General features: G+C 42.2%; 1 protein-coding gene across 1 annotated transcript in view; it reads right to left on the reverse strand.

Moving 5' to 3' along the window:
- Nucleotides 1-7,800: 7,800 nt before the first annotated feature.
- Nucleotides 7,801-18,281, reverse strand: part of GK5 (glycerol kinase 5) — an 86,604-nt gene continuing 76,123 nt past the window's right edge. The window contains exons 13-16 of the mRNA XM_058661389.1: nucleotides 14,591-14,694; nucleotides 13,385-13,444; nucleotides 12,378-12,511; nucleotides 7,801-8,245 (exon numbers count right to left, since the gene is read on the reverse strand). Of these exons, the coding sequence (XP_058517372.1) occupies nucleotides 8,097-8,245; nucleotides 12,378-12,511; nucleotides 13,385-13,444; nucleotides 14,591-14,694 (447 nt within the window). The 3' untranslated portion in view covers nucleotides 7,801-8,096. The remainder of the gene's footprint in view (nucleotides 8,246-12,377; nucleotides 12,512-13,384; nucleotides 13,445-14,590; nucleotides 14,695-18,281) is intronic.

Here is an 18,281-nt window from a genome sequence, read left to right on the forward strand (position 1 = left end):
CAAGGCGAGGACTTTAGCCACTGCGCTATCATGCTGAGTCCGAGACTTTGTTCTTCAAAAGAAAAAGCATCTGCTTTTCCCACCAACTCCATGCACTGACTGACAAGAGTGAACACTTGAGAGAGAAGTGCTCCCTCTCGGTCTTGTCTTCCAAGGACAGCCCTGCTGGGTGTGATTCAGTCATCTTCCTTGGAAAGCGTCCACTTAGAATCCTGGTTTTCTTGGGGAAGGAAAACAACCCCTCCCCAACTCCTTTCTGGCAGCCTTCCTTAATGACAGCAACCAGGCGCAAGCCAAAGGGTCTTTGTTAGACATTTGGTTCATCCTGGAAGGCTGCAGTGTGAAGTCTGAGGAGACAGGAGGAGCCCTCCTGCACAGCTGGCGCAGAGGATACCACCCCCATGGCAGCTGCACCTGCTCCTTCCCTGGACCCTCGCCTTGCCCTTCCTACTTTACATCTGGAATTTTGTTCACAATTTTCTTTTATAAATTATTTTAACATATGTGTGTATGTCTCCAGACAATAAAACATTGTTGCGGGGTATGAGCGACATCAAACCGGACATGCCTAAAGTTTATTAAGAAGTCTTTATTAACCAAGCTTGGTGATAACAGCGCCCACTAGAAATAGCAAATCATAAATCCATATGGCAATCCAATCAATCGTAACCCCAAGAGGAACAGATGGTCATTACCCTGAAGTCCATCCATTAAGCTGAAGACCTATGTCCCAATTCCCCCACAATGTAAGTTGTTGTTTTTTTTTATAAGAGACATGCAATGTATAACCTGGACACACAACGCTGCAGACATTCACTTTCCCCTGGCTTCTCTGCCCACATTCCATTATTGCTAGGTCTCACCTCTCCTGGAACTCTTGAAAGTGTACACATTAAAAATACAAAGCATCTTAGCATTAACACCTTCACTGACTCAGCCAAGCAGTGAACAGCGGGTGAGGAATACAGACACGCAGGGGCCATGCTCAAGGGATACCTGTCCTCGGAGTCTGTCCATAGGAAGCCAGAGAGCAAGCAGGTACTGGGGAGGCCAAAAGTCAGAGGCCCTCTCAGGTGAAAGGTGAGAGTCGCAGGTGGGCAGGAGGGAACACCGAGGTGGTGGTGGTGGATGGCAGTGGCTTCCAAGCCCGCGGTGATCCTGAACTAGCTGCCTAACTCACCACAACATTAATTCAAAAAGCTTGTGGAAAAAGGAATTGCAAGTTCATTTTATTGTGGTGCAAAAAAAAAAAAAAGGAAATCCATGGGTAGCTTTATCAGAGCATGCCTTTTCCTTAATTTTTTTTAAAAAAGATACTTCTTGGAAATGTAGAGTGGCAGAGGAAGGGGGGGTGATGTTGTGGTGTAGTGCTGTCTACAGTATCAGCACCCCCTTCCAATCCATCTCCCTGTTAACAGCCTGGGAAAAACAGAAGATTGCTTAAGCCCCTGCCACCCATGTGGGAGACCTGGATAAGAACCCCGGCTCCTGGCTTTAGCGCTTTCCAGCATACAGGGAGTGAGTCAGCAGAGAATCTTTTTTTTCTCCCTCTCTGTAAATACATGTACACATGCCAGGCCGCAGGCAGGAAGCAGGAGCACCATTGGGGCCTCACAAACGTGAGCCATCACCTGCTGCTTCCCAGGCACACAGAGCTGGACTAGAGACAGAGGTGGGACTTGATCCCCAGCACTCTGTATGGCATGTGGCAACTTAACACACTGTGCCACAAACCCCACTTTTAATTTTTCATGTTTATATTTTTTTGGCTCTCCATGTTGAAAGAGTCGTCATGGATGTCCATTCAGTTTCACTGATAATAAAATTTATAGGTTTTTTTTTTTTTTTTTTTGGAAAGGCAGTTATTTTGTTTTTAAAGATTCATTTATTTTCAGTTGAAAGACACAGAAAGAGAAGAGGCAGAGAGAGAAAGTCTTCCATTAACTGGCTCACTTCCCGATGGCCGCATGGAGCCAGGAGCTTCCTCTGAGTCCCCTTTAAGGTGCAGGGGCCCAAGAACTTGAGCCGTTTTCTGCTGCTTTCCAGAGCTACAGCCAGGGAGCTAGATCAGAAGCAGAGTGGCCAAGGCACCAACTGGCACTTATATGGGATACCAGGGCCACCGATGGAGGCTTACCCACTGCACCACAGTGCCAGCCCGAAGTTGTTCTGGTTTGACCCTGTGCCCCTTTTCCTATGCAATTTGTGTAACTATCCAATATTAGAAAAATTATTTTCTCTGGGGAAAGCATGGGCCTGATTTACTCCCAACCCATCACCGTTACAGTCAGGTTTCCTAAGCTTGAGGTTCCTTGGCTACATCACACTTTTATGATTTATTGGAAAGAGTTACACATAACAAACTGCATATAATATAGACAGAGAGATCTTCCATCTGCTGGCCAATTCCCCAAATACCCACAACAGCCAGGACTAAGCTAGGCCAAAACCAGGAGCTTGGAGCTCCATCCAGGTCTTCCATGTGAGTGGCAGGGGCCCAAGCATCTAGACCATCCTCCCACTGCCTTCCCAGGTGCATTAGTGGGGAGTTGGATCAGAAATGAAAAAGAAGATTAGAACTGCTTCTCACATGGAATGCCATTGCCAGTCAGCTCTCACATGGGATGCTACTGTCATTCAGGAGCTTTACCTGCTCTGCCACAACACTGGCCCCAACAAATATGACTTTGAACTAAAAATTAAAACAGGAAACTGTCCTATCCATATGCCTGTTAAGAGTGCCCTGGTTTGAGCCCCACTAATGTGCACTCAATCAAAGAGGACCGCTGCCACAATATCCCTCACTCCCAGCTTTGGCCTGGTTCACTCCAGCTACTGCAAGCATTTGGGAAGTGAAGCAGCAGGCAGGACCTCGCTCTATCTCTGTCTTTCTTCCTAGCATTTTTTTTTTTAAAGGAAGGCCAGTGATGTGGCACAGCAGCCTAAGCTGTGCACGCAACACCAGCATTCTGTATTGGTACACTGGTTTCAGTCCCAGTTCCTCAACTTGCCTGAGGGCCTGGCACCCACATGAGAGAGCAGATTGGAGATCCTGGCTCCTGGCTTCAGCCTGGTCCAGCCCCAGCCATTGCAGCCACTTGTGGAATAAACCAGTAGATGGAGGACCTATCCTTTGTCTCCCCCTGTCACTCTTTCAAATAAGTCTTTTAAAGAAATCCAATCCTTTCTTCCAATCATTTAGTTCATGACATTTCAAATTTCCTGCTACCAAATGACCCCATCAGCTTAGCAATACTCAGAAACTGCAGTGCAGCCAGGGAAGAAGTCCAGCTTACCTGGCATCTTCCAGCACATGGAGATGACTGTGTAAGTGCGTGACCATGCAGCAACGATCAGAGAAGCATCAATAACAACACCTTTATTACAGCCACATGTACGGCTCAGCCATTCACCATGTCATTGTTGTTTCCCTAATACTTTTCTATTACAATATTCAGAAATGGTATTTTGAACAGCTACTACACTAATTTTATATTAGTGTATGAAATTGCCCTTCCTCTAATTCTTTACTATCTTCCTAAGTATTTAAAAATACATATTAGATGATACCTTCTTCATTATAAAGAAGTAACCCTCTTCCTATGTAATGTCCTCAGTGTAAGAATGTTATATGCAGACACACACATATGTGAGTATATAACATATATTATAAACCTTAAGAGGACATGTTCATAAACTTCTTCTCTAATTACACTAAGCCTAAATTCACCTCAGGTTTGAATTTAGTTAACATAGACTTATTTCTCTGCGACCTTCTTAATGTGCAGAAACTCACACAGAAAATGGTAATAAGAATGTCCAGGTTAAAAAAAAACAAGTCTAAAAGTTAAAGTGTACAAAAAACTAAGGGGAAAATTCACATGCATAAGAAAAATATTTCAATTGCTATGTTTCCTTGATTTTATCTATAGATCTTAACAATCATAATTTATGAGGGTCTCAATCACTATTTAATAGAACCATGACATTAAAGATCAGAGAAATAAGAATGTATCAGTGTATAGAAATCAGGTTCTATCTTTACCCATTTTGTACAAACAGCAAAAATTCTAATTAATTTTTACAGTCATCCTTAAACCCTAAAGTCAAATATTTTAAATTTTAAAAGTTTAGAAACATTATGAAAGCTATGTACAAAATACAAATGTGTACACTCTACCTAACATTCCAAGCAAAGGTAACTGAAAAATTTTTAATTACCCGATATTAGCCAAACACAAGGTATATCAGAATTCTTCTGCTCAGACTATAAAATCATGTTCAAATTCCATATATATTTTTCCTAGAAGGATTTCAAAAATCCCCCTGAATGCTTTAAGTCACTGGACTGATGTAAAAAATTTTTAAAAAGAATATTTAAACATATGGCTCATTTGGCAAACAATCTAATTAGCAAAAGATATAAACAAACATTTCTCTGGAGAAGATACATAAATGGCAAAATGGACACAAAAAGATGTTCACTATCATTATTAATTATAGAAATGCAATTAAAACTACCATGATATAACACGGTCAGAATGGCTCAAAGAAAACACATTGGCGCCATCAAATGCTGGTGAAGATGTGGAGAAACTTGGCCACTTCCTACACTGCTTTGGAGAATATAAAATGATACAGCCATTGGGGAAAGCAGTTTGGCAGTTTCTTATAAAGATAAAGCTCATTTAAATTGCAGTTCCTGTATGATTTTTCCCCCCCAAACAACACCAGTATCTGTCTAGACACAGCCATTTTATAACAGACCACATTTGTAGCAAAGGGTCAAAAGCACGTAAGTAGAAAGGCAGAGAATGCCCTAAGTAAGTTATTCTGCAGGCTCCGGTGGTCCATACTTCCTACTCCCAAGATCACTGCTGCATTCCTCTAGGGACAGTCACCTCGTAGGAATGCAGAGACAACACAGCCAGTGATTTAGAACAGATGCTGGTGCCAAGGTATTCACGGCTATGAAGCTCCAAAACGTACAACAGTGGATCACCTATCAGACTTCTTAACATCACCTACTTTGAGTGGTTTGAAGAGATGATGTGGCTTCAGGTATTTTGAGATGTACCCATCAAGGGAAAACAAAACCTAAGAGTACCTCATGTACTCCTAAAGGGAAAACAAAACATGCTGAGGAATATTAGAATACAGTGTTGGAAACTTCACGCAGAGCTATATAAATGAAAAACAAACTTAAAGATGGTAAGGACAATTTTTCTCCTTAGCCGATTTTGATTATCGATGGTTTCTGTTACCACAAAAACAAATGTGATCATGTTTCTGATTGTGGGCTAGATCCAAAAAAAAAAAAAAAAAAGAAAAAGATTTACTACTCTCACTAATATCGGTAAAAAATATTAAAAATAACATTAGTTCCTAGGTTCACAGAAGACAAAAAATTTGGCCACTGACTTTTGAGGGACTGCTCAAATCCAATGAGAAATACTCGAACTTATTTTCTCACACTCTCTCAAAACTATTTATCCCTTACGTTGTGGCTATATGTTGAGAAAGCAGAATATGGGAAAGAAATAAACAACAAATGTTTAGGTACTATGAATATTGCAACTAGGTACATTCTAACACAAAAGAATTATTTTCTAAGAACTCACAACCACCGTGAAGCAGAAAGTGTAAGAGCAAAACAAAAGAGAAACTTTCATATAATTCTGGAAAGAAAGCCTTTAATGAATCACTAACTAGTCTTTGCAAAGATGTAAGAATGAACGGAAAGAATGTATTATCTGACTTACCAACCAATATTCTGATTTACTGTTTCCAAATCTTAAATAATTGGAACTAATGATCCTATACTTTTCTGCAATGTAAAAAACAAGCTGAAATTCCCTGAAATGAAATTTGCAAACTCAATTATATCACTGGTTCTATCATACCTATCTCTGACATGTAAATGACCACAACAGCCAAATTCAATATAACAGCCCCTCTCTTGAGCACACTGTTATGTAACAGCTAATTCTAAGGTTCTGATAAATATCGATGAAGAGGGAAATAAATTGATTACCATTGCACATCCCAAGCAGAACCTACACCAAAGGTAGGGAGGAGAAAAGGATACTAAAACGCAGTGGAAGGCAGCCAACCGCCTGGTGCTAATTTCACACCCAGCCTGGGGCAGCCGACAGCTCTCAGTCCCCTACAGTCACGCCCAGCCTGGGGAAGCTCATGGCTCTCACTTCCCTACACTTTTTCAACCAGGAAAGTCTGAGAAGACTACACTGCCTGTGTTCGTGCTGTGACTCTCTGGCTCAGGGGCCACAGGGCAATCACTGCCATGGACACAGCCTCATCACTTCTCATCTGCTGTCCCCTACACACACCTTGGAGAGCTGGGAAAACTAACCAAACAGAAGATACTCAGATGAGGAAAATATCCCCATGAAGGGAATTCTTAGTCACCAACAAATCGGGGCACTTTCTTCAAATCAAACTCTGTCAATTAGGCACTTAAGAAAAAAAGACATTTACTCCAGCACCTTAACAACTAAGAGACAGGACAGAAGACTAAATTTGCATTAACTACCTGCACATTTTGTAAACAACAGAATCCTATACTCACACAGAAGTTTTTTTTTTGAAAGAAATTTCAGAAAGAAAATAAACAGTATTTTTTTTTATTCCTGAAGAATCAATAACTAAAATTAGTTTTTCAACATATAAAGAATGTCAAGACTTTGGCGTTTGAACAAGAAAAAATTAAGGCAGTGACTTGAAGCCTAGTAAAGGAAATCATTAACACATTTATCTCACAGGGATATACTGAGCTCATATTTGGATATGACATTGAAAAATTATGGTTTAAAACAACACTAATATTTTAAAATTCTGTATTTTCTTAATTCTTTTTAATTATATGGACTTCAAATAGCCCACTGCATGTTAAAAACTTGAAGACATACTTTTCACATAATTTTGGAATAAAATGTAAATACTGTTGCACCTGGAACCAACAGTTCAGTGTTCTCTGTTCTTACGTACAGTGGCCCCCTTTTCCAAGGTTTTAATTTCCATAGTTCCTTATGTGCAGTCAAAAATAGTCCAATAATACAAAATGGAAAATTCCAGAAATGAATAGTTCTTAAGCTTTCAATTGCCTGCCAGGTGAAGTAGCATCTCTCACACCATCCTGCCAACCATCTGTTGTCTGGTGTATTCACGTTGTATTTGCTACCTGCTTATCGGTCACTTCTTAACTGTCTTGATTATCAGATCCACTATGCACTTTATCGCAGTTCTGTGTCCAAGTGTTTTACTCAACCTCAGACCCAATGCACAATTCAGACATTCCAAAGGAAAGCTGCAGAATATTCCTTTTTAAGTTTAAGGAAAAAAAGCACTTGATTTAAAGAAAACAAACAAAATAAGGCAAGGAAAGAAGAGACGACCTGTGACAGATCGTGAAGAAGAAAATCTTCACTGCTTTCCTACTGTCCTGTGAGCACAGAAGTTACGGCCAGGAAGCATAAGTGTTGTTTTATCTATCTCACTTCATCTTACCATGCACGTACTGTCACCTCACATCAATGCCAAAACAGGGGGTCAGTATAGGACAGTGAGATATTTTAAAAGAGAGATCTCATTTATGTAATTCTCTACAACTACTCTTATTTATTATTAGTTTTTCTCTCTTACCATGCCTAATTCATTAAACTTTCTCATCCATGTGTAGGAAATTAAAAAACAAAACAACAGCAGAAACAAGTTCTGCCAGTATCTGTGGTCTCAGCCTGGGGTCTTAGAACAAATCCCTCATGTGCAAAGCTGGGGCTACTGTACCACTGACCCAATATAAAAAAGAGTACCCATAAGTGTAAAAATATGGTCAGAAATAAATGGCTAATGTCCTTTGGAACCTGCCAAAAATAAGTTTTGAGGTATTGTTGCCTTATAATTTTTTCCAAGGTTTAGATAAAAAAGGAGAAGTTGTAGTTTTGTTTTCTTGTGAATCAGCAATTCTTTCTCCACTCAGGTTGTGAGCTTTCTCTACACCTTCCCCCAGTCACTGCTAGCACGGGTTATCCCTGAGCTCTGCTTTGTCAACCAGCTATAGCTCCACCCGCATTTGATCATGTGCTATTGTACCAATTCATGGAGCGCCGCACTGCTCTGAGCCAGTTTTCCATACTCATTTCATATTCTTGCCATTTCTTCTGGGGCTTAAAAACCATTTCACTTTGCCTCAGTTTCTCTAGTTCTTCCTTGTCAGTCCAAAAACCTGTAGACAAAAAGAAAAAATCTCAAATTTTAAGGCCAACAATGAGTATATTAAGTTTATCCACAAACGTATGTGAGGGAGTGAGAGTTAACAATTATTGCTTTAAAATATAATTCAAAATATTTCGTTGCTTTGGAAATTTGGATTGATCACTCCCACGAATAAATAAATTCACCATGATCTTAAAATCCTTTGTTTTTTTCTTGATTTCTTTCAGAACAGCCACACCCTGAGCACCTGATTTTGTGACTTGCTATTTTTTTTTTTTAATTGGAAAGGCAGACACACAGAGAGAAAAAGAGACAGAGAGAAAGATCTTCTGTCTGTTGGAGCACACAATAGCTGGAGCTAAGCCATCCAAGAGCCAGGAGTCTCTTTTGGGTCCCCCACGCAGGTGTAGGGTCCCAAGGTTTTGGGCCATCCTCGACTGCTTTTTCAGTCCACAAGCAAGAAGCTGGATGGGAAATAGAGCAGCTGGGATACAAACTGGTGCCCATATGGCACACTAGTAGACGCAAGGCAAGGATTCAGCCACTAGGCCATTGCACTGGACCCGGACTGATTTTTTTAAAATCCCAAGTAATACTGTGTGTGTGTGTGTGTGTGTGTGTTTTAAAGATTTATTTATGTATTTGGAAGGCAGAGTTAAGCAAGGAGAGGAAGAGAGAGAGTTAGATTGATCTTCCATCTGCTGGTTTACTCCCCAGTTAACCAAAGTGACCAGGACGGTGTCTGTGTCAAAGCCAACAGCCTGGAACTCCACCCACATTTCAAGACCCACACAGGTGGCAGGGACCCAAACACTTGGACCATCTTCTGCTACTTTCATAGGTGCATTAGCAGAGAGTTGGAGCAGCCAGGACTTGAACCAGTGCCCATATGATGTGACAGGTGGCAGCCCCTACCAGCTATGCTATAACACCTGCCATTAAATTTTCTCTTCACAGTTTTAATAATGAAGGTAAAATAAGACTCTGTCATACATCTGGAAGCATGTGGCAACTCGCTGGAATATGCATAAAATTCAGAGTCTGGGAATCAATATAGTTTTTTTTAAACAATCTTTAATATAAACTATTTAAATTCCAGTTCTAGATAACAGTGTAGCTATAGAAACAAGTGATTTGCAACAACAGCAAATGCATTCTCTGAACTCATGTATAACTAGGATCACATGCAGTCTGAAACCAGACAGATGTCCTGAGTATGTCATCTTGGCAGAGGGCCAGCTTACGTATTCTGAGGTACCAACACACCCCAAAGGTCCTCAGTAAACCCAGATTCTCTCACCAGTAACGCTGACACACAGAACACATTGTTGTTGAAATTTCCAATCAGGGTGCATTCCTCACATTTACAGGGTCAGCATTTTAGAGCATTTGTACTTGAAGATAATAATTTATAGAGATTTCAGAAAAACTAACAATGGTTTTCACTGCATCTATATCTAGAAAATCTAACTGAGCTGGTTAGTGTATTAAATTTGCATAGGACAGACCCAGTGTTTACGTAAATTTAGAAAATACAGAGAATGTACATTGCCTAAGCTCTTATTTCTGAGAGAAAAAAAAGTTGAAATGAACTAGATATAATTAAGCAGCTGAAACTCAAGCCACTGTTTTATGTGTAACACCTGCCTCTGTCACTTATTTAAAGTATTTGAAATGTTCAGGAAAGCCTGGCATACTTAGTGTTTTATAAGGTAAAAAGTGCAGCAGGATTTAATTACCTTTAGAGTGTTTGACCTTGATCTATGATGATGACACGCTTAATTTATTCCATTTGAGATGTTCCTTGTTATAGTTTGGAGTATGTTTAACTGGGTATTCAAAATTATCAAAAAGAAAATCATCTTTGCTAGGTTAATAGGGGAAGAATATACAAAGTAATTTGACTCTGCATTAGACTGATTATTTAAGGGAAAGTTCTTTTATTCAACTTAAATTAATCAGGTATAATCGGCACCATATGGGTGCCGGTTGGTGTCCCAGCTGTTCCACTTCTGATCCAGCTCCCCTAATAGTTTTAGCCTCTGCACCTACATCGGAGGCCTGGAAGAAACTCCAAGCTTTTGGTTTCAGACCAGCACAACTCCAGCGGTTGTGGCCATTTGGGGAGTGAATCAGTAGCTGGAGGATCTCTTTCTGTCTCTCCTCTCGCTATAAAATCTGCCCTTCAAATAAAAGTAAATAAATTTTTAAAAAAGTTTTTGAGGGTCTGGTGAAATGGCTCAATTAGCTAATTCTCTGCTTTCAAGTGCCTGCATCCTATTTGGGCACCAGTTCTTGTCCTGGCTGCTCCACTTCCCATCCAGCTCCCCTGCTTGTGGCCTGGGAAAAGCAGTAGAGAATGGCCCAAAACCTCAGGATTCTGCACCCATGTGGGAGACCCAGAAGAGACTCCTGGCTCCTGGCTTAGTTCTGGCTGTTGAGACCATCTGCGGAATGAACCAGTGGATGAAAGATCTTTGTCTCTGTCTTTCCTTCTCTCTGTAAATTTGTCTTTCCAATAAAAATAATAATAATAAAAAGTCTTAAGAAGCCTTCAAAGGCTTAGGGACAGAATGCAGATCTCCAACATGAGTGGCAGGAACCCAATTATCTGAGCCACCACCTTTGCATTCCAGGTTCTACATTTAACAGGAAGCTGGAGGTAGTAGCTAAGGCTAGGAACCAAACCCAGGAACTCCAAGTGGAACTTGAAGTCTCAAATTCTAGGCTAAATGCCTGCCTCCCATCTCACTGCGCCTTTAATTAATTATCAAAGTGATCTGCTCAAGTGCAAACGAATCATGTCCCTTCAATGCCACTACAGCACTTTCAGGATCAAGTCCACATTGCTCTTGAGAAACCCACATCACATACTGAATAGTCGTGGTGTTCACTGGGTTTATTACTTAGAGTTATAGTCTCTTGACTTGTCTCTGCTGCTATCAGTGATCAGGGACCAAAGCTTTAAATCTCTCAGCAGTGAATAAAGAGGCAGCAGGTGCTCGACAAATGTTTAATAAATAAAAAGTGAAGTGGTTTCTAATGCCAAAGACAAGCTATTAAGAATCTCTCCTCAAGCAAACTATTCAGGCTCCTTTGTGCTCTATTTTTAGCCAGTTTCAACATTTAGACTACCATTTTTGTCTCTCCATTATCTAATCTTAACAGGAATCTGCTGAGTTAGTTTAGCCAGAGTTCCTCATCTGTGATCATCCTGAAGTTTCATCTTCTATCACATCTCACTCCACGGACCCCGCCCCAGCTAATCTCTGACCATCCCGGTCTGCATTCAGAAAGAATCCTGTTGGATTGGTTCATCCAGAATTTCTCCTTACCCTTGAAGTTTCTTTTTAATAATTGCCCATTGTTAGGGCTCAGAAAATAATATCTCAGAGCAGGTGGCTTTGGACTTCAATCTGACAGCACAGCACCTAAGGAGCAACAAATGCAGGGCAGGCTTGCTCTGAAATGTTCTCTGTCTGCCTTAAAGGCCTAATTTTCCAGAAAATACTCCATTACTATGAACCTCTTCCTTAGATATTTCATCTCCAGAAAAGACAGCTGCTTGGTATAAGAAGGAAGGCTAGAGTTGACTCCAACTTTGGAGACCAGAAGAACTTTATCCCAGGCTGTTAACTGTTCTTCAGGCCCATTTTCTCTCTTAGATTACCTCCCCTACTTCATCCACACTATGCAAGCTTCTGAGTCACTCCATCATTGGCAACTCAGTCTTCTCTGACACTTGCAAGCACACACTGAATTTGTATGCCACTCCCGTTAATTGGTCTACTGCTAGTGTGTTTGTTACACAAGTATAGAACGTCCAAAGGGGAAACACAAAGTCCTTTAACTTCTACACCATCTACTAACACCCATGGAATAAATCCCCACTTTCCCTTGTTGGATTGTAAGTTAAGCCTCCCTCCCCTACTTTCAGATTCCACTGTAGTAGTCCCTGTATGTGTCTTGATAATCATCTTGAACACAGTTCACTTGGTTGGGGCCAGCAGAGGAGGCCACAAGATATTTTGCGAGCAACGTGCATAGGTAGAGCCCAGTGGAGATCTTCCCGATTTGAAAGGAAAAATGCTACTTATAAGAGTTCACAGGAAAGCCGTCCTATTTATAACATCCAAACATACCGACAGCAAGGCCTGCAAGAGAAGCAGCACCTAGGCAGGACATGTCAGAGTGATCTGGTCTCTCTATGTTCTCATTAATCAAGTCTGAAGTCATCTGCATGACAAAGTCGTTCTTACAGACTCCACCATCTGCCCTGCAGACAAAAACATCATGAATACTTTTTAATAGTTTTCGCCAATATTTCATTTGACTGTTTAACTTTTTAATTGCCAGTTATGTCCCTTATAATTGACCTAAAAACAGAGGATTGAACTAGGTCACCTTTTTCTTTTTTTTAAAGATTTATTTATTTTTCTTACAAAGTCAGATATACAGAGAGGAGGAGAGAGAACGGAAGATCTTCCATCCGATGATTCACTCCCCAAGTGACCGCAACGGCCGGTGCTGCGCCGATCTGAAGCCGGGAACCAGGAACCTCTTCCAGGTCTCCCACACAGGTGCAGGGTCCCAAAGCTTTGGGCTATCCCTGACTACTTTCCCAGGCCACAAGCTGGGATTAGAACCAGCTCCCATATGGGATCCCGGGGCGTTCAAGGCGAGGACTTTAGCCGCTAGGCCACGCCTCCAGGCCCTGAACTAGGTCATCTCTAACGCATCTTCCTTCCTTCTTCCTTTATTCTACCACCTGTCTTCTTCGTCTTGGTAAATTCCAGAACAGGCGAAGTATAATAAACTAAACCAACATAACAATGCATTTTGATATCACAGCAAAAAATTAATTTGATGTTTTCATGCCAAAAGGTAACTGCACACACGCAAAAAAAGAGATTTTTATAAAACTAACATGTGTGCTAAAAGCCTTCCACGTTTCATATTGTGCTACATTCTCCATGAATCTGAAATTAAATTTTCTTTTCAGATTCCTAGGAGCAAGAATTGTTTTGGAAAAGAGCTAGTACAAAATCTTTTTTGAAGTTCTGAGTAATCATAATGATGAAAATATTAATAGCAGCTATTACTTTATGCTAATTTTTAATTAAGCCTATTGGAAACAAAGTTTACGTACCGGATTTTTGTTACAGGAATATGAATTTCCTTCTGCATCGTCTCATACAATTGTTTGTTTCTAATTAAGAAAAAGGATAATTATTTAGAAGAACTTCATACTATAATCTATACCAATTGCAAATTAGAAATTTTGCTTTTCTTACTTGATACTCACAAAATATGCAAAAGAAAATATTGAAGAAATCTATTGTACTAACTAGAAAGCTTCAAGCAGCCGCTCAACTATGCAAGCTCAGTTCATTGTGATTTTTGCCTTCCTACAATATAGCGTAACTTTTATGTCTTAACTGAATTTATTACTATTCTACAAAAGAAAAACTTAAAGCAAGCAACTACTTAGTTGACAGCTATTAAAATTATATAAACACCTAATAGAATTAATCAAGTATAAAAGTAATTTCATAGTCAGAATATTTTAAACATCATAAACATTCTATATTCATGAAAATGCACTCTTAATAATTCTATTTAATAATACTTTCTACATAATAAAAAGATCACAGGCAAACACATATGAAGAATTCTGAAGAATCAGCCTTTGGTATACAAGAAGTATTATTTGTTTGAATTCTCCTTTTTGAATAGAAACTAAATCTTTGAAAGCCCAAATTTTCAACTTCCAGGCCCAAGAAATTGGATTTTTTAAAAAGATTCATTTATTTTTATTGCAAAGTCAGATATACAGAGAGGAGGAGAGACAGAGAGGAAGACCTTCTGCCCATTGATTCACTCCCCAAGTGACCACAGCAGCTGGAGCTGAGCCAGGAGCCGGGAGCCTGGTGCGGGTCTCCCATGCAGGTGCAGAGTCCCAAGGCTTTTGGACCGTCCTCGACTGCTTTCCCAGGCCACAAGCAGGGAGCTGGATGGGAAGTGGAGCTGCCGGGATTAGAACCGGCACCTATATGGAATCCCAGTGCATTTAAGGCAAGGACTTTAGCCACTAGGCCACCATGCCGGGCCCAAGAAATGGGATTTTTTTAATCATTCAGTTTTCATAAAACAAATTTCAGTTGTTCTTGTGCTATTCAATATGAAAAATAACAGCTATAAAGCATATCAATAATAGAATGCCATATACAAAATACATTAAACCAAATGCATACATTTCAAACAATTTTACTAGTATGACTTTTTCGTTTTAGTAATGGATGAATAAAAATACCAGTGCAGTGCAGAGCGTGGGGAGCAGGGCAAGTTTCCATACCTGAAAGCGATAGACTCCAATATGGCTCGGACAAGGTGATATTTATTAGTAGAGGGCTTCAAACCCATGAAAGAGGCACACGCACAGGGATCATTCAACGGAGCCTAAGGAAGAGAAAACTTGAATGTCTTATTGCTGTCAGTCACACTCATAGACTACAGGAATAATATGCCATTAAAAACACAGCCGTGTTAGGAAGAAGAAAAGGCTTCAAATCAAATTATTTCAAAACAAATGGGAGGAAGAAAATGTGAGCTCAAAGATATTGGATAGTAGGCTTTTTTTTTTTTTTTAAGATTTATTCAACTTTTTTATTGGAAAGTCAGATTTAGAGAGAATAGAAGAGATCCTCCATTTGCTGGCTGACTCCGCAAGTGACCACAACGCTGAGCTGAGTTGATCTGAAGCCAGGAACTTCTTCCAGGTTTCCCACAAGGCCTTGGGCCATCCTCCACAGCTTTTCCAGGCCACTAGCAGGGAGCTGGATGGGAAGCAGAGCAGCCAGGACATGAATCGGCACCAACATGAGATTCTAGCACATACAAGGTGAGGACTTTAGTCAATAGGCTACTGTGCCAGGTACAGTAGGATAACTTCTGAATGGCACTCAAACAAGGTTCAGTTAAAGTTATGGGAATGAGCTAAAACTTCATTTCAGTAAAGCTGACCATTCAGTTCTGCCCAAGATTCCCTACCAGGCCCACACCCAGCCCTGGGTCTTGCATGTACCAGCAAGTGCTACAGGCCCACTCCCAGTCTTGGCACTCACCAGCAAGTGCTACAGCCTGGCTCAGCTCAGCTTAGCCTTCTTGTGACCTGGCAGGTTTCGCGGTCCAACTCAGTCTGGCCTGTACCCCATCCTGACTCTCACTTGTGCCAGTGTGTGCTGTGGACTTACCCTGGTCTTCTGGTCTGTTCCCAGCCTTGGCTCTTGCACTCACCAGCAGAAGCTGTTGCCTAGCAAGCAAGTTCCCCAAGTATTCCTACCAGGCCTGCCCTCAGCAGTGGATCCTGCATGTGCTAGCGGCCACTGTGATCTACACTGACATGGCTGGCCTCCAGTCTTGGCACTCACTGGTGCCAGGTGTGAGTGACAATGGGTGCTGGAGCCTACATCAGTCCGGCATGCCTCCAGACTCAATCCACACACATACTGACAGCTGTTTCAGCCTTGCCCAGCCTGGTCCACCCACAGCCCCAGCTTTCACATTCAACTGTGGTGGGAGTTCCCAGAGTTCCCATACCAGGGCTGTGTATAACACTGGATCTTTTATGTGCTGGTGGATACTTCAACCCAGCCTGGCATGACCTGCCCACAGTCTCAGCTCTTGCTGGCAGCTATTGCAGCCCACTCCAGCCAGGTGCAGTCCACACCCTGTCCTGGTTTCCTGTGTGCCAGCGTGTGCTGTGGTCTGGTCCAGCCTGGCCTGTCCTCAGACCCAGACCCAGACCACATACAGGCTGATAAGTACTACAGCCTTGCCTGGCCACACCTGTCCCTAGTCCTAGCTTTTGCACCCCCCAATGAGAGTTGCAGCCTAGTAGGGGAATTCCCCAAGTAAGCCCCAGGTCTCATACCTGCTGGTAGGTGCTGCAGCCTGGCCACAACCAGCCCCCTCTCAGCCCCAGCTCCTGTGAGTGTCAGGTGAGTTCTGTGATCCAGCCTGGCTTGGCTCAGTTCTCCAAGTAAACTGGTGAGTGCTGCAGTCTCACCGAGGCAAGCCCACAATGCCCCTACAGAATCTTCTCCCAGATCTGATTCTCTTACATTCTAGGAGTGCTGCAGCCCAGCCTGATGTGGCCCAACCCTGCTCCAACACTTGTGGGTGGGTATTGTGGCCTAGCCCAGGCAGGCATGCCTCCTAGGCCCAGCTTTTGCATGCACCAGTGGGTGACAGCCAATGCCATTTAGCCCAACCCAAGTTTCCCACAAAAACAGGAGCCTTGGCCTGATCCAAACACAGATTTCTCCCCTCTAGACCCCAGAAGTCATTCTTTCCCTGTCAAACACACCTGCAACTCTAATACGTCCCCAGACTCCCTTACCCAGGAAATCTGCAGTCCCCTCCCCACACCCACCTAGGGTCTAGGGTGGTGTGTCCCAGCCCAGAGCTCCCTATCTTCCACACAAAAGTTGACAACAACAAAAGGAATAAGTAACTATGCCAGCACACTGGTACAGTTAACACAAATCTGGCATCAAGCAGGTCCAGGATGCCCGCCAGCTATTAGCTGCTTTTCTCGCAGCAGTGTTAACTCTTGCCTAGGTAAAAGGCAACCTAGGCAGTTGCTTCCAGCTGGGGATGAGATCTTCCATCTGCTGGTTTACTCCCCAGATAGCAGTAAGGGTTAGAGCTGGACCAGGCTGAAACCAGGAACCAGGAGCTACTTCTAGGTCCCCCATGTGGATGAAGAGGCCCAAGACTTGGGCCATCATCCACTGCTTTCTCACTGGGGAACAGGATCTGAACTTCAATCACGTGCCCATATGGGATATGTTGGTTTCTTAAAATTATTACGTAGAAGACCTGTTTGACAATAAAAATTATAGACTTAGAATTTTTACAAATTGGGGGATATGATGGCTCAGTGGCTAAAATCCTCATCTTGCATGACCCGGGATCTCATATTGGGCACTGGTTTGTGTACCACCTGCCTTCCTTTCCATCCAGCTCCCTGCTGTGTCCTGGGAAAGCAGTAAGGAAAACCCAAAGCCTTGGGACCCTCCACCTGCATGGGAGACCCAGAAGAAGCTCCTGGATCCTGGCTTGGGATTGGCTCAGCTTTGGCCATTTCAGCCACTTGGGGAGTGAATCAACAGATGGAAAATCTTTGTCTCTGTCTCTCCTTCTCTCTGAAAATCTGGTCTGTCTTTCCAATAAAAATAAATAAATCTTATGATGTGAAAGATCATAATGCAGAAAAAATGCTTCTCAGTGTGGAAAAAGATACTGACAGTCAGACTACAATCTTCGATCTTAGCTTACTTAATACTCTTCCTGCCTAATATCAGCAGTCTCTCAGACTGTATCAGTCCATTGGGAGGGTCAACAGCTTGAACTGTGTTCATCAGATGTAGTCTGTGTTCATCTTTGTATCTCCAGAAAAGCAAGACTAAAATGAAGACCGAGGATTCCTGCTCATGCTTAGGATCTGGTGAAGGAACAGACAAAAGAGCAGTTCCAGTGTACCAGGATGGGCCTGACAGGGACAGGCTTGTGCTGCCAGGAAAAACACCTTTTTGCTCTGAGACCCTGACACAACACAGCCACCCCTGGAAAACCTCCACGCCCCTGCTCCTAGCTCATGCCCACTCTTGGGCCAAACTTGGCTCAGCTTCCTCAGAGATCAGGTCTCCCAGGGTCTGTTTTATAAAATTTCTAATTTGACCATGTACTACAGGTATTATCTGTTGGTAGGACTCTTCATTTTCCCTACTGTATTGTCCAAGGTGCTACAGAAAGAACCCAGTTGGGCCTGGCATGGTAGGCTAGTGGCTCAAGTCCTCACCTTGCACACAACGGGATCCCAAATGGGCACCAGTTCTAATCCCAGCAGCTCTTCTTCCCATTCAGCTGTTTGTAGCCTGGGAAAGCAGTCAAGGACAGCCCAAAGTCTTGGGACCCTGCAACTTGCATGGGAGACCTGGAAGAGGCTCCTGGCTCCTGGCTTCGGATTGGCTCAACTCCGG

This window comes from Ochotona princeps, chromosome 3 (assembly GCF_030435755.1).
Source record: "Ochotona princeps isolate mOchPri1 chromosome 3, mOchPri1.hap1, whole genome shotgun sequence".
NCBI lineage: Eukaryota > Metazoa > Chordata > Mammalia > Lagomorpha > Ochotonidae > Ochotona > Ochotona princeps.